We start from the raw sequence: 16,786 nt of genomic DNA, 5'->3' as shown, positions 1-16,786 counted from the left end.
AGGGCTTTTTGGGCCAATGGGGCTACTTTCAGTTTGTGATATTCTTCGTCCTTTGGGCTGGGATGACGCCCAATGGATTTGGGACATTCACTTAAGTCTTTTTTTAATCGATACACCTCCACATCACTGCACTGTTCCTGAAGCAAAAAGTACACATTCCTTTAGTGGTGAGTAGAATTAAGAATATCACCTCCAGTCTAAACCCGTCAAACCAGGCTGGAAGTAAATGTCTGAGACGAACAGCCACACCAAATCAATAATATCTGCCATCTAAAAACATTGCAAAACTGGCCTGCTCACTGGCCTGTCTAAACGAGTGTTCAGACAGCTGAGCAGAGAATAGACTTTAGAGCAGCTCTCTCCATGGCCTAGCACCACAGTACAACCCCCACATGTGAATGCCATATGAAAAATCTCACACTCTGAGGACTTCAGGGACCAGCCTCCTGCTGGTGCCCAGAATCAGGACTAAACCAGGACTAAGCCAGGACTAAACCAGGACTAAACCAGGACTAAGCCAGGCCTAAACCAGGACTAAACATGAGGAATCAGCATTTCAGTTTTATGCAGCTAAGACCTGGAACATTCTTCCTGAAGATGTGAGACAGACCTCAACTTTGACAATGTTTAAATCCAGACTCAAACGGTTCTGTTTATCTGTGAATATGACTGAAAGGGGCGGGTGCAGAGAGATCTGGGTGGCAGTCGAAGGCGGGGGCCTCGACAACCGGATCTCCGGACATGGAGACTGGCTCTGGGGACATGGAATGTCACCTCACTGAGGGGGAAGGAGCCGGAGCTTGTGCGGGAGGTTGAGCGTTACCGGCTAGATATAGTCGGCCTCACCTCCACGCACAGTTTGGGCTCTGGAACCCAACTCCTTGAGAGGGGTTGGACTCTCCATTTCTCTGGCGTTGCCCGCGGGGAGCGGCGGTGAGCTGGTGTGGGCTTGCTCATTGCCCCACAGCTCAGCTCACCCCGGTGAACGAGAGGGTCGCGTCCCTGTGCCTTTGGGTCGGGGACAGGCCTCTCACTGTTGTGTCGGCCTACAGGCCAAACAGCAGTGCGGAGTACCCAGCCTTCTTGGAGTCCCTGGGAGGGGCACTAGACAGTGCACCAACTAGGGACTCTGTTGTTCTCCTGGGGGACTTCAATGCCCATGTGGGTAATGACAGTGACACTTGGAGGGGCGTGATTGGGAGGAACGGCCTCCCCGATCTGAACCCGAGTGGTGTCTTGTTATTGGACTTCTGTGCTAGTCACAGTTTGTCCATAACAAACACCATGTTTGAGCACAAGGGTGTCCATCGGTGCACATGGCACCAGGACACTGTAGGTCGGAGGTCGATGATCGACTTTGTTGTCGTGTCATCTAATCTCCGACCGCGTGTCTTGGACACTCGGGTGAAGAGATGGGCTGAGCTGTCAACCGATCACCACCTGGTGGTGAGTTGGATCCGCTAGCAGAGGAGGAAGCCGGACAGACCTGGCAGGCCCAAGCGCATCGTGAGGGTCTCCTGGGAACGTCTGGCTGAGCCCTCTGTCAGAGGGGTCTTCAACTCCCACCTCCGGGAGAGCTTTTCCCTGATCCCAGGGGAGGTTGGAGACATGGACTCTGAGTGGGCCATGTTCTCCACCTCTATTGTCGATGCGGCTGCTCGTAGCTGTGGTCGTAAGGTCTGTGGTGCTTGTCGCGGCGGCAATCCCCGAACCCGGTGGTGGACACCGGAAGTAAGGGATGCCGTCAAGCTGAAGAAGGAGTCTTATCGAGCCTTGTTTACGCGTGGGACTCCTGAGGCAGCTGATGAGTACAGGCGGGCCAAGCGTGCCGCGGCTCGGGCAGTCACAGAGGCAAAAACTCGGGGTTGGGAGGAGTTCGGGGAGGCCATGGAGGAGGACTATCGGACGGCCTCAAAGAGATTCTGGATTCTGGGCTGCTGACCTTGACTGGGGATGTTGTCGGGCGGTGGAAGGAATACTTGGAGGATCATCTCAATCCCACTGTCACGTCTTCCGAGGAGGAAGCAGAAACTGGGAACCCGGAGGCGGACTCGTCCATCACTGTGGCTGAAGTTACTGAGGTGGTTGGCAAGCTCCTCGGTGGCAAGGCTCCGGGGGTGGACGAGATCCGTCCTGAGTACCTCAAGTCTCTGGATGTTGTGGGGCTGCAGTGGTTATAGAAAAATAGCAGCCCTTTTGAAATAAATAAATAAAAGTGTGTGTTTATATATAGCTTTTTATATATATAGTTTTGTAATGAGCACAGAGAATATTCCACAGTCTGTAAATTATTTCTCAGTTTCTTGCACCACTACTTTAAATATATAGTTTCTCTCTTTTTTCTGGTCTGTTTTGAAAATGCAGGATTTTAAGCATTATTTCACTGTAGTTTCACTTAAATCGACTTATTCTATAGTTTTATATGTCTGATGCCGCAGTGCAGTTACTCTCACAATGTGGTTTCTTCTATTTGGTACTACAACTTATTACTGAAGTACTCTCAGGTTGCTCTGATGCCACAGGGAGCATTGCGTAAACGAGGCGCCGTGTCCAGAAATTACCCCCCGTGAGTCAAAACATTCCACCTGAACGTCACACACATGAAGAGTGAGCAGCAAAAAGCTATTAATAATTACTAATTTATAAAAAAAAACAAAAAAAAAACCCCAACAAAAACATAACCATTGCTTTTTTACACAGCAGCAGGGGTCCATTTTCAATTCCTGCCCTATACATTGCTGGGGTCACTGTCATTAGCCTCTGCACTTGCTGCATTATTCCTTCCAGAAACATTTGGGAACCATCGAGGTAAATGTAAATGTGATATGGTTTTCCTGAGTTGATAAAAAAGTGGGTCTAATGGGGGGTGAAGCTGTAGTTCAGCCTAGAGCACGCAGAGACTTGTTCCTGCTTAAACACTTTAACGACGTCTTAAATCCAAAACCTGCATTCCGAGTGACTCTGGAGTTTTACCTGCTGAACCATTGGACTCTAAGGAACTGATATTAACAAACGATGAAGGACTATGAGGAGAGCATAGCCTTTTTGGGCCAATGGGGCTGTTTTCAGTTTGTGATATTCTTCGCCCTTTGTGCCAGTATAATACCCAATGGATTAGCAGTATTCACTTTAGTGTTTTTAACTGATGTACCTCCACATCACTGCACTGTTCCTGAAGCTAATCTGACAGAAGAGTGGCAAAAAGCAGCCATTCCTTTAGTGGTGAGTAGAAATAAGTTTGGGTTTTGATGTGGACAGACAGGTATGCACTGCATTATTCAACAATTTTTACACAATAATATGCGTCCGACTGACTCTGCGGCACATGCGTGCTGTTTGCAAAGCATAAACGTTGAAATTTAATTTGAATTAAACCAAAGAGCCAATAAATATATAAATACAAATTCAACATCCAAAACAAAAGAAACCCTAAAATTCAGAATGACATTGTTTGTTTTTCTTTGAATTTAGTTCAGTTTTTCATTTAGTTTGGATTTTGGATTTGTACGAATAAAATTAAATGTTTGTTCTATAGATTACACATTACAAAGCGAGATTGTATCAGGACTTGCCAGTTCATATTTGTCCTGATTTTACTGGTTTGGCTCTTTGTTTCTCACTACAGACTTTTATTCCCTAAAATTTGTTAAAATTTTATTGTCAAAAATTATGAGGCAATGTATTGGCTGATAAAAAGAACATGGGTAAGATGCAGAAATGCAGTGTTTTTGCAAAGGACACTGCATTACTGTATCTTACCTGTAGACATAATGTTATTTTTTATTACAAGTAATAAACTATGTTCAAAGAAGAGATGACATAAAGTGTTCTAATGTTGCTGATTTGTTGAACTCTGTGATTTTGAGTGTTTGGAATGTTCTGGACACCATTGCACCAATGAAGGTTAAAATGGTTAAAGAGAAGCAGAAAGCGCCATGGAGGAACGATGACTCGGTCAGAGCACAGAAACGGGAGTGTCGGAGAGCCGGGCAAGTCAAAGCTCCAGGTTTATTATGAGATTTATAGAGAAAAGATGCACATTTACAACTACAATTTAAGTAGAACAAGGGCAATGTATTTTTCTGACATTATTGGAAGTTGCAGTAACAGCTCTCATGTCCTATTTGCAACAGTAAACAGATAACCCTCCAGTTCAACTGCAGTTAGAACAAATTTCCACATCTAAGTGCAATGAGTTTGCAGTATTCTTTAATGACAAGGCTGAGGGCATTAAAAATGCCATCAAAGCCATTTTTATGCAGTCCTTGAAAAAGTTGCTTACCAGCAGCTTATTAACTTTCTGCAAATGAACAACTCCTTCAATGTTTTCCAGTCAGGTTTTAGACCCACCACAGACTGAGACTGCTCTTATCAAGGAGACAAATGACACCCGCCTGAACACTGATGCAGGCAAAGTCTTAGTCTTGATCCTGTTAGATCTGAGTGTTTCCTTTGACACTGTTGATCATGAGATTCTCTTACAGAGACTAGAGGACTGGGAGGGCATCTGTGGTACTGCACTAAACTGGTTCAAGTCCTATCTAGAAGACAGGGAATACTTTGTTGAATTTGAAAAATGTATATCAGATAAAATATCCCTGACCTGTGGGGTGCCCCAAGGGTCAATCCTGGGACCCCTGTTGTTCAATCTCTACATGCTGCTGTTAGGACAGTTAATGCACAGCAATAATGTGTCCTTGAACTTTAACAGCCACATCAAATAAGTAACATCTGCAGCTTTTTACTATCTAAAAAAACATTGCAAAAGCTCCTACAACTCCTACTTTTTGTCCATTTGACAGATTAAATTGTTCTTTTACAATAGATCATACCTAGACAACTGAGTCATTACACAGACTTCTTTTCCTAATGTTTTCATGTTTGTGTTGAGGTGGTGAATGGTGTGGAGGAGCAGAGCCGCTGCAGCAGGTACAGGCTGGATGTGGTCTTGGATCTGTGGGCTAAGGGCTTTGCTCCTGGAGACGTGAACCTCACCCAGCTGCAGCAGGAGCCCTGTGTGGACGGATGGACCTACAGCAAAGACATTTACCACTCCACTTTAGTCACTGAGGTAACACTAAACAAACAGACTATTTTATTATTCCTCGGGGAAGCTGTTTCTTTCTTATTTCATTGATTAGTTGCGCAAAGTAAAAGAGTGTAAAAGTGTAGCAAGAGTTGGTCTTGAATTACCTTGAATGGCCAGTGTTTCATTGTGGAGTTGCCAAAACAAATATTTTATAATTATTATAATATGATACTGCATTGTTTGGATGTAACACCTCATTCTTCATGTCTCATATTGTGCTGTGGTTCACTGTGAATACAAAACTCAGAATGGCTGGTGGTGATCTCCTAAAACTTCTTCAGATGCTTTTTTCTAGTTTGACCTGGTGTGTAGTGATCAGTGGAAGCAGCCGTTCACATCAACCATTTATTTCGTTGGAGTTTTAGTTGGATCCTTCTTTTGTGGACAGTTCTCTGACAGGTACAGCGTGGAATATATATATATATATATATATATATATATATATATATATATATATATATATATATATATATATATATATATATATATATATATATATATATATAAACTGTATTTAAATGTCTAACATGTTTACTCTGATAGATTTGGGAGGAAGCCTGTATTTTTTATTACTTTGGGAATTCAGACGTTGTTCACTTTTCTTCAAGTGTTTTCGACCTCTTGGGAGATGTATTCAGTCCTGATGTTTTTCAGTGGGTTGGGTCAGATTGCAAACTATTTGTCTGCTTTTGTTCTGGGTAAGTAATCAGCATTGGGTGACTATATTATTTGCTCTGTTTATAAGTTTAAAAACAGTTGCTGTTGGAGACTTGATTTTTTTTTTCTCCTTAGGAGCGGAAGTGTTTTGCGGAAACGTGCAGACCGTGTACACCACTGCGGGAGTGTGTCTGGGCTTCTCTACAGGATACATGCTGCTCCCACTCTTTGCATATTTCATCAGACAGTGGAGGTTTCTGGTCCTGGCCATCGCTCTGCCTGGAGCTGTCGTCATCCCCCTCTGGTGGTAGGTTGGAATTTTACAGAGTATGTTACCTGAAGTATATTGTAAGATTTTTATTTCAAGTTTCAAATTCAAATTTCCTGTGGCAATGAGGGATGGGTCAAATCAAAAGACTGTATGTTGATAAAGGGATAATAAAGTCTAAATCTCAAGTTTCAAGTTAATTTATGGCCATGTACTGTAAGTTATTCATCCAGTGCAGTAAGCCATCCAGCTATTGCAACACCTTCGCCTTTCATGACATCTACCAAGTTTATATTAAGTTACATTAAAACAAAACATTAGAAAAGTCATTTTATTTAAATCTATCATCCTTGTTTTTTTTGTTTTGTGTATCCAGGATCACCCCAGAGTCTCCTCGATGGCTGCTCTCTCAGGGCAGAGTGGAGGAGGCAGAGGCCATAATAAAGAAAGCTGCTGACATGAACAAAGTCAAGGCTCCAACTGTCATATTTGAAAACTATAAGGTAAGTTAGACCATGGTCCTTTTTACTTTGTAAAGCAGCGGTCCCCAACCTTTTTTGTGCCATGGACTGGATAAATATGGTAAAAAATAAAAAATAAAAATGCATAAAAAATACAACTCACCAAACCACTGCATCAGTGGGAGGTCTGCACTTGTTTCTTCTTTCCTTCTTGCTCGTGTTTGTTTCTTTCAAAAAACTCTAAAGGGTTATCTTTTAATCCCAGGTGCTTAGTCGCCATGTGCCAAAGTAATTTTGAAGGTTTTATTGCCTCATTTGCTTTTCCTGCATATTACGCAGAGCGGACTCGGAGCGTGAGACTCACCTGTAGCGACAAACTCAGATTTTAAGTAGGACTCCTGGTGTTTTCTGTTAAATTTATCTTTCTTTTTCTTGGAGGTCGTGGTCTCCTCTTCTGGCTCTTTGGCCTTTTCCCCTTTGTTAAAAAGCTCTCCAAAGACTTTTGTTTTGGCTCATTTTCACTCGCTTGTGGCTCTACTTTTGTGCGTCGTGTCTGATGTGTTATACGTGATACGTCATTGTAGAGACAAGAGCAGATAATAAACTCGCCACTACATCAAATAGATTTCTGTGGCGATTTCCTCTCAGGATTTTCATGATATATCTATGGACAAGCTTATTAGCACGTCACAAGGGACGGACGAAAGTTATGTCGGAGAAGATGCGGTCACTGATACATTATTTACTGTTTTTGTGCGGCCGGTAGCAAATGCGTAACGGACCGGTACCGGTCCCTGGCCCGGTGGTTGGGGACCACTGTTGTAGAGGATACAGTGCACATATTCAGAGAGCGAAATCACTATAGATATATAAATTGACTGGTTTGTTCAACTCAATATCTGAAATGAGAATATTATTTAAATGCTCAAGCTAGGGAAAGTGGCTAACATTAGCAACTGACTTTTGATGATAACAGTGTACTGTTGCAGTTGTTGTCATGCAGTTGTGCTGTGTCCATTTTACAGTTGTTAAGAAAATCAATTTCCAGATATATACTAAAACAAAAGGCAAATGTTGAGTGTAGATTTGAAAAGAGGGAGGTCAGGAGGAAGGTTAGGAAGGAGGTCAGGAGGGAGAGAGCTCCAGAGCTGAGGAGCAGAGTGGCTGCCAGTGGAGTGAGGAGAGATTTCCTGTAGACCAAGGTTAAGGGAGATTGGCAGAAGTGATGAAGTAGCCTTAATATAGTGGCAGAGATGGGTGTCAAAGTGAAAGTGAAGTGAATGTACTTATGGAAGATGAAACCAAGTGGAAGACTGTAGCTCATGAAAAAGAGTGGCCCAAGGACAGAGCCCTGGGGAACCCCAGAGGAGACAGGGAACATGTTATATTTTTGAGATTTGAGTCTACTTTTCAAGAAGCATTATAGGTCAGTTTTAGTGCAGCCATACAATATATGAAATATGGTGGACATTTGGAAAGCAGCCCATAACAATGTCTTTGTTTTTGTCAGGCTGAAGAAAATACAGACAAGAAAAGTCCTAGACAGTATACAGTAATCGATCTTTACAGAAACCGGGAGATGAGAGTCCCGTCACTAATCCTGGCTCTGATTTGGTGAGTAGGTTTACACGTCATATAGAGGAGTCAAAATGTGCTTGTACCAATTTCCCTGAAAAGGGACTAGGTTTCTTTACCTCTTCAATTCTCCATTACCTCCTAACATCCTCATTGTAGGGAGCCACAGAAGAGATGGAAGCTGTTTCCTACTGGTTCTTTTTCTTTAGTGACCTTTGTGGCTGAGGAATTAAGGAATTGGAAGCCCAGGCACTGCTTTGTAAATGAACACACTAAAGAGTATTCCAATCCATTGTTTGTCTGTCCAGGTTTACTGTGGCGCTGGGTTATTTTGGTTTGTTGTTGAACACATCCAAACTCAGCACGGACCCATTTCTTGCATGTTTCATCTCAGCCGCGGTGGAGGTCCCGGCCTACGTCGCCACATGGTTTGTCGTAAAGTTCTTTCCCCGGAGACCCATCATAATCTCTTTTATGTTGCTGGGAGGAGCAGCTCTTTTGACTATTCAGGCTGTCCCTCAGTGTAAGTAGTACTGACAATACTGTGTAAAAAATGACTCTTGATAGTTGATTTCAGATCGTCATATCTAGCCAATTTATCAAAAGGCAAGAACTTTTTTTCCCCCCCTGTCCAGCTCTACCAGCGCTGTCTATTACTCTGGAAATGTTTGGCAAGTTTTGCTTCACCATTAATGCAGCTTTGGCTTTTCCGTGTACCACGGAAATGTACCCAACATTCATGAGAAACACAGCAACAGGAACCTTCTCCGCCTTCTCCAGAATCGGGACCAGCATTGCACCTTTTATCTTCCAACTGAGTGAGTCAAATATAACCACCTTCGACCAAATGCAAACAAACATTATTGCCACATAATTAAGGAATGATTAAAAAAAAAGCCTGGGCACATAGAAGTTACCCGCCAATATTCTAAAACTGTAGATGAAAATGAGCTGCGTTTAAGGCAAGTCAAGTCAAGTTTATTTGTATAGCACAATTCATACACAAAGTACTTGAAAGTGCTCTACAGTTACATGAAGTTACAAGAACTGGTGCACTTTACAAAATAGTTGGCATCATGAGGAATTAACATTATGTAGAAATGCTCAAGCAACATCTCAAGACATCAGCCAGGAAGTTAAAGCTTGTCCGCAAATGGGTCTTTCAAATGGGCAATGACTTGAAGCATACTGCCCAACTGGTTACAAAGTGGCTTAAGGATAACAAAGTCAATGTTCTCTGGGGGAGGTGACTGTGGTAGTTGTGATGCTACTGACATGTTCGCTCGGCCTCTGGCTGGCTGACTTCTTGGATAGTGGACGAGTGCTCGAGCCACTGAGCCACTGCTGTCTGAAAAACGGCATTGTACAACATCTCAAATAATAATAATGTCTCTCTTTCAGGTGTCTATTTTCAATTCCTGCCCTATATATTTCTGGGGTCAGTGTCATTAGCGTTGGCAATCGGTGCGTTGTTCCTTCCAGAGACGTTTGGGCACCCTCTGCCAGACACAATTGATGATATGAAAAAGTTTCAAAGGTGAGCTATTATTCTCTTAGTCTGCTATAGTATTTATTTGTTATATTTCTAGTCATATAGTGATACATGGGGCTCTTTCTTACAAGTTTATAATAAATCAACTGTTTAGTAATTAGATAAAAACAGCGTGTAGTGTCCCAGGAGAAAAAAGTTGGTTACCTCAGCTTTAACCCTCTCTTCAGTAACATATGCAAACACAGGTATGCTATCTTCTATATTTTTTCATCCACATCACAACATTTGTACTATGTGACTTTTTACATGCTTGTTTTCTTGGAATCTCCCTCGGTAGAATACTCTCTCAAACCGGCTTTGAAACTCATAGCACACATTATGTATGTGTTCACTTTAGTTACTTAAACTAAAGTTACTTTGTTTTAATCATTGACTGTATATAAACTGCCTGGCCAAAAAAAAAAAAAGTTGCCACCTGGATTTAACCTAGCAAATACACTCACCTGAAGGATTATTAGGAACACCACACTAATACGGTGTTTGACCCTTTCGCCTTCAGAACTGCCTTAATTCTACGTGGCATTGATTTAACAAGGTGCTGATTCATTCTTTAGAAATGCTGGCCCATATTGAGGAGCATCTTGCAGTTGATGGAGATTTGTGGGATGCACATCCAGGGCACGAAGCTCCCGTTCCACCACATCCCAAAGATGCTCTATCGGGTTGAGATCTGGTGACTGTGGGGGCCATTGTAGTACAGTGAACTCATTGTCATGTTCAAGAAACCAATTTGAAATGATTGGAGCTTTATGACATGGTGCATTATCCTGCTGGAAGTAGCCATCAGAGGATGGGTACATGGTGGTCATGAAGGGATGGACATGGTCAGAAACAATGTTCAGGTAGTCCATGGCATTTAAACGATGCCCAATTGGCACTAAGGGACCTAAAGTGTGCCAAGAAAACATCCCCCACACCATTACACCACCACCAGCCTGCACAGTGGTAACAAGGCATGATGGATCCATGTTCTCATTCTGTTTACGCCAAATTCTGACTCTACCATTTGAATGTCTCAACAGAAATCGAGACTCATCAGACCAGGCAACATTTTTCCAGTCTTCAACTGTCCAATTTTGGTGAGCTCGTGCAAATTGTAGCCTCTTTTTCCTATTTGTAGTGGAGATGAGTGGTACCCGGTGGGGTCTTCTGCTGTTGTAGCCCATCTGCCTCAAGGTTGTGTGTGTTGTGGCTTCACAAATGCTTTGCTGCATTCCTCGTTTGTAACGAGTGGTTATTTCAGTCAACGTTGCTCTTCTATCAGCTTGAATCAGTCGGCCTATTCTAATCTCACCTCTAGCATCAACAAGGCATTTTCGCCCACAGGACTGCCGCATACTGGATGTTTTTCCCTTTTCACACCATTCTTTGTAAACCCTAGAAATGGTTGTGCGTGAAAATCCCAGTAACTGAGCAGATTGTGAAATACTCAGACCGGCCCGTCTGGCACCAACAACCATGCCACGCTCAAAATTGCTTAAATCACCTTTCTTTCCCATTCTGACACTCAGTTTGGAGTTCAGGAGATTGTCTTGACCAGGACCACACCCCTAAATGCACTGAAGCAACTGCCATGTGATTTTGTCGTAACGGGTGTGTGTGGCGGACCAAGGGATGCAGACTCGGGGCAGAATTACAGTATTTATTGTAGACAAGGGACAAAGTACGAACAGAAGGTGATCCGGAGGTGAGCAGGAACACAGGAACACATGAACACAGGAACCAACAGGAACCAACAGGAACCGACAGGCATGACAGGAACACAGGAATCAAGTGACACGACAGGGATGAAGTGAACACGACAGGAACACAGGAACAGGCAGACCAGACGGGCGTAGGGCAGAGCGGGCAGGAGACATCCAGGGCCAGAGCACGGACAGGAATGAAGGGACGACAGGAATCAAGTGACACGGCAATGATCTCGCGCTGAGTCTCTTCTCTCAGCTCCTTTTATGCACAGCAGGTGTGTTGATTGCGCTGATGGGCTGCAGGTGCACGCAGGAGGAGCCAGGAGCCCAGCCCAGATCTGGCAGGTGAGGGAGGGAAAGAGCAGGACAGGAGGAAAACCAGGAGCGGACAGTGCGGATCATGACAGATTGGTTGATTAGATAATTGCATTAAGGAGAAACTGAACAGGTGTTCCTAATAATCCTTTAGGTGAGTGTAGGTACGAGCCTCCTGCAGTTGGTCCGGTCTAGGTTCGGCAGAATGAGGTCTTGATACCTGAATATACTGAATGACCAGGTTATTCCATCAATGGATTTGTTCTTCCCTGATGACACGGGTTCCAAGATGACAATGCCAGGATTCATCAGGCTCAAATTGTGACAGAGTGGATCAGGAGCGTGAGACGTCATTTTCACACATGGATTGTCCACCACAGAGTCCAGACCTTAACCCCATTGAGAATCTTTGGGATGTGCTGGAGAAGCTTTGTGCAGCGTCAGACTCGACCATCATCAATGCAACATCCATCCATCCATCCATTTTCTTCCGCTTATCCGGGGCCGGGTCGCGGGGGCAGCAGTCTAAGCAGGGACTCCCAGACTTCCCTCACCCCGAACACGTCCTCCAGCTCCTCCGGTGGGACCCCAGGGCGTTCCCAGGCCAGCCGAGAGACATAGTCCCTCCAGCGTGTCCTGGGTCTTCCCCGGGGCCTCCTCCCGGTGGGACATGCCCAGAACACCTCCCTAGGGAGGCGTCCAGGAGGCATCCTGAGCAGATGCCCGAGCCACCTCAGCTGGTTCCTCTCAACGTGTAGGAGCAGCGGCTCTACTCCGAGCTCCTCCCGTGTGACCGAGCTCCTCACCCTATCCCTAAGGGTGCGCCCGGCCACTCTGCGGAGGAAGCCCATTTCAGCCGCTTGTATCCGCGATCTTGTCCTTTCGGTCATTACCCAAAGCTCATGACCATAGGTGAGGGTAGAAACGTAGATTGACCGGTAAATCGAGAGCTTCGCCTTCCGGCTCAGCTCCTTCTTTACCACAACGGACCGATACAGCGACCGCATCACTGCAGACGCTGCACCGATCCGCCTGTCAATCTCACGCTCCATCCTTCCCTCACTCGTGAACAAGACCCCGAGATACTTGAACTCCTCCACTTGGGGCAGAGACTCACCACCCACCCGGAGAGAGCAAACCACCTTTTTCCGGTCGAGAACCATGGCCTCGGATTTGGAGGAGCTGATTCTCATCCCAGCCGCTTCACACTCGGCTGCAAACCGCCCCAGTGCCTGCTGCAGGTCCTGGCTTGAAGAAGCCATCAGGACAACATCATCTGCAAACAGCAGAGATGAAATCCTGTGGTTCCCAAACCAGGCCCCCTCCGGCCCCTGGCTGCGCCTAGAAATTCTGTCCATAAATATAATGAACAGAACCGGTGACAAAGGGCAGCCCTGGCGGAGTCCAACATGCACTGGGAACAGGTCTGACTTACTGCCGGCAATGCGAACACAGCTCCTGCTCCGGTCATACAGGGACCGGACAGCCCTTAGCAAAGAGCCCCGGACCCCATACTCCCAGAGCACCCCCCAAAGGACACCACGAGGGACACGGTCGAATGCCTTCTCCAGATCCACAAAACACACGTGGACTGGTTGGGCATACTCCCATGAGCCCTCGAGGACCCGATGGAGAGTATAGAGCTGGTCCAGTGTTCCACGACCAGGACGAAAACCACACTGCTCCTCCTGAATCCGAGGTTCGACTATCGGTCGGATTCTCCTCTCCAGTACCCTGGAATAGACCTTACCGGGAAGGCTGAGGAGTGTGATTCCCCTGTAATTGGAACACACCCTCCGGTCCCCCTTCTTATACAGAGGGACCACCCTCTGTATACCCTTCACCAATTAATGCAACACTGGACGGAAATAAATCTTGTGAGAACGAAATCAAAGCGAAATCGAAACAATGCCACAGAGAATGTGTGCTGTAATCAAAGCTAAAGGCGGAACAACAAAATATTAGTGTGTGTGACCTTTTTTTTTGGTGGCGACTTTTTTTTTTTGGCCAGTCAGTACATAAATAGACATAGCTAACCTGCTAACCTTTGTGTTCCAAATAGGAAGTGAGCATGGGTGCGCTTACAATTCCATCACGTCAAATCATTTTGCGTTCCAAATCATTTTACGTTGAAAATTGTCCCCTTGCCATTTTGGTCTTAAATGTTCGTATTAACCAGCTCTACGTGATCCTGTTTTTTATTTTTTTTATTTCGCTATTGTGTCTACAAATCAAGATATGAGCATTAATAACAGATGAATCAGATGCCTTCTTTCCCCAAGGTCACTCCAGCTAGCAACAGGTTTGATTGACAGTGTTGCTAAGGGCCCATTCCCTGCTAAACCAGCGATAAGAGGCAGGAAGGGGCGTTACCTTCGTCAGCCTTGCTTTGGATTGGCTCTTTGATACTCATGATCGGAATTACAAATATGAAACTTGGCTCTAAATTCACCCCTGTAATTGACTCAACGAGCTTCATTTGACTGGAGCCGAACGCTATGGACGACGTCACACTCACCACCACGAGTCCACTTGTTTATACAGTTTACGATTTCAATCCACACAGTTGATCACGCTCCACAAGTGGATCATCTGCTTGCATCTCAAAGCATATACTTCCATTGTGCCTCTCTGCAATACACTCCCCATTCAGAATGTACCAAAACCTGACAACCTGCATATGACCTTTTTTCCTCTCTTTCATTTCATTTCAGGTGGAGATGTCCCTGCATGAGTCAAAAGAACAGATCAAACTGTGTGGATGTTTTGGAAACTGTGTCATAAGATTATTTTTTACATGTTCAGGATTTGTCCAGTGTTATAAATGTCTGAACAATCAATAACAATCAATATATTTTTTTAATGAAATCTACCATATGTAAGTTTATTTTATTTTTTTCATCAGTAGAGGGCAGATGTGAGACAAACTCCTTGTTGTGCGTCACCGTCTGTCGTGATAAGAACTGTCCGAATAGTGTGCTGAGTTAGGAAGAAGTTTGTATGTTTCCTTTCATAGCTCCTTTAGCACAGGAACCTCAGGAGCTTAACAGAAACCTGGCTCATTCTGAGTCATTCAGATTACAACTCCGAGCTCCTAACTCCTCGCCCCTAACTCCTTTACCTTTGGAGGTTCATCATGGGGTCAATTATGAGAGTCTAAACTGATAAGTGTCAACAATGCTCTGTATCATGAGGGTTTTTGTTTTTTTTGCATCATGTTAAAAAGGATTGGTCCCTAGTTCCGTGTTATAAATGTCCTTCACTGCCAGATTGTCATGAGGCACGCATTATCTGCCTCTCTTGTGTCTCCCTGTATGTTCTCCCCCGCACCTGCCTGAGTCCGGAGCGGGGCGGAGTTGCTGGCTCCTCCCACGCGCACCTGGAGCGCATCAGCGCAATCACCTCCACCTGCTGCGGAGCTTAAGATGGACGAGCTTCAGACACTCGGTGCCAGACCGTCCGCGTGTCAACGTGACTACTCTTGCTTTGTTTTTTCGTCCGCACCTGCACCTGCCATTACGACACAAATGTTTCTATTGGAATGAGAAGCATACTTTAATTGTTTAAGCATTTTGTAAAACTAAAGAAATAATTTCTGCAAACAAATTTAGCAAAGTTAACACAGCGTCCCAACTTCATTGGAATTGGGGTTGTACAAAAATGATGTGATTTCAATGTCTTTACAGCTCTGGTTCGGACAAAGTGTGGTACATCCTGAAACTGTTCCTGTCCAGCTGCAAAGCCCCACTTTACTCACACTCCTCACTGCCAGGGAGTGCAGCGTCTGCAGAGCACACACTGATGCCGTCCCATGTCCTGGCCCGTTGGCTCTCTGACTGTGCAGAGCTGGTGGGGACAGGGAGGTGGTTAGATGTGGACACTTTGGGCTGTGTTTCGCTTTGGGCTGTGTTTTGATGCTGGACAGCGGGGTTAGCTGCTCCTCTCACCTCCTCTCTTTTCCCCCCGGTGCTTACAGCGACCTCTTGAAGGTTCCATGACAGGGCTTGTTGTAAAAAAAAACCCCATCAAAACATGATTTAGTTGTCTGACAGTTACAGTAGATTCTGTAAATACTCGCTCCACCCGTGAACGTTGAAACACACGTCGTTAGTCTGGACTAGACCATCTGCTGTTCACGCCTCTTCTGTAACTGGATACTCTGTCAGACCTGCCTTTAAGCCCCATTCAGTCCTGTTTATTTTTCTGAGTCTTGGTCTGATCCTGCGAGTTGAGTTGAATTCTCTGAGGCGGAGGGAAAGGACGCAGGTGAAACTAAAGTTCTGTTAAATAAGACTCAAGTAAAAAGCACGTTAATGTGAATAATCTTAATAATATACAGGCTAAAGACACAAAATCTTATTATAATCTATATGTTCACCATAGTTTAAGTTATTTATATGATTTTTTCCACACAGTTGTTCATCCACCAACACAGGATCAGCTTTTAGGAACTCACTGTGGTCAAACTGTGGGTTATTTTATTAATTTTGTCCTTTTTGAGTTTCACATCAGGTTGAAAAGTCTCTGCTCCAAAAGAACACATCAGATCCTGTTGACTTTTTGGAAGCTAAACTGTGATAAGTGTCTGTAACATGATCATATGTTTATTTACATGTTAAGCTGCTAACTCCAGGTTTTACTTCAAATGCTTTTATGAACTCAATCATTTTTATCTTCAGGTGTACTTTTAACTACAACTGCACATGATATCGTGAAAATGTCGATATCACAAGAAAATACTTTACTTTTTTCTCCAGTCCTATGTTAGACTTGGGTTAGTTTTAATTTTGACCCAGTTTAAATATTAAATAAAGGCATGTGCAATTTTTGTTTTAATTTGAATAACAATTTCAATATCACAATAATATCTTTATCACAGTTAACACTTAAACAGTCTGGGCACTGAATGCTTTTGCAAATATGCATCAAACTGAAAGATGAGAACTACTGTGAACTGAAGTAAATCCTCCAAACAGGTTTAGCAGGACTTTGATACATCCTTAGGACTTTTGCTGTTCTTTGACTCAAACACAAAAGCACCGAACAAATACAGTAACACAGTCACACAGCTGCAGGAATTAGGATAATAATCTGTTACAACATATTTTTAGGTTTATTCAAAAGTATGAAGTACTATGTGAGTAAAAATAAAAACATTATGAACATACTTACTCTGCACTT

General features: G+C 44.1%; 1 protein-coding gene across 1 annotated transcript; it reads left to right on the top strand.

Annotated features, from left to right (window-relative positions):
- The first annotated feature begins 3,015 nt into the window (after positions 1 to 3,015).
- On the top strand, positions 3,016 to 15,520 carry LOC117381583 (organic cation/carnitine transporter 2-like). The gene is made up of 11 exons (XM_033978566.2): positions 3,016 to 3,222; positions 4,892 to 5,071; positions 5,385 to 5,488; positions 5,633 to 5,787; positions 5,882 to 6,053; positions 6,391 to 6,517; positions 7,986 to 8,089; positions 8,359 to 8,573; positions 8,686 to 8,868; positions 9,452 to 9,587; positions 15,292 to 15,520. The coding sequence occupies exons 1-11, from the start codon at positions 3,016 to 3,018 to the stop codon at positions 15,518 to 15,520; spliced, it is 1,812 nt and encodes a 603-aa protein (XP_033834457.1).
- Positions 15,521 to 16,786: the final 1,266 nt, after the last annotated feature.

The sequence above is a fragment of the Periophthalmus magnuspinnatus genome, chromosome 14, assembly GCF_009829125.3.
Source record: "Periophthalmus magnuspinnatus isolate fPerMag1 chromosome 14, fPerMag1.2.pri, whole genome shotgun sequence".
Classification (NCBI taxonomy): domain Eukaryota; kingdom Metazoa; phylum Chordata; class Actinopteri; order Gobiiformes; family Gobiidae; genus Periophthalmus; species Periophthalmus magnuspinnatus.
Note: the sequence above shows the minus strand (reverse complement) of the source record. Positions and strands in the feature narration are given on the sequence as shown.

Excerpts from the sequence above, each read along its gene's own strand:
- LOC117381583 (XM_033978566.2), top strand. The coding sequence starts at position 3,016 with ATGAAGGACTATGAGGAGAGCATAGCCTTTTTGGGCCAATGGGGCTGT. Across the intron at positions 5,072-5,384 it reads ACTCCACTTTAGTCACTGAG|TTTGACCTGGTGTGTAGTGA; the intron begins GTAACACTAAAC and ends GCTTTTTTCTAG. Across the intron at positions 8,574-8,685 it reads TATTCAGGCTGTCCCTCAGT|CTCTACCAGCGCTGTCTATT; the intron begins GTAAGTAGTACT and ends CCCCCTGTCCAG.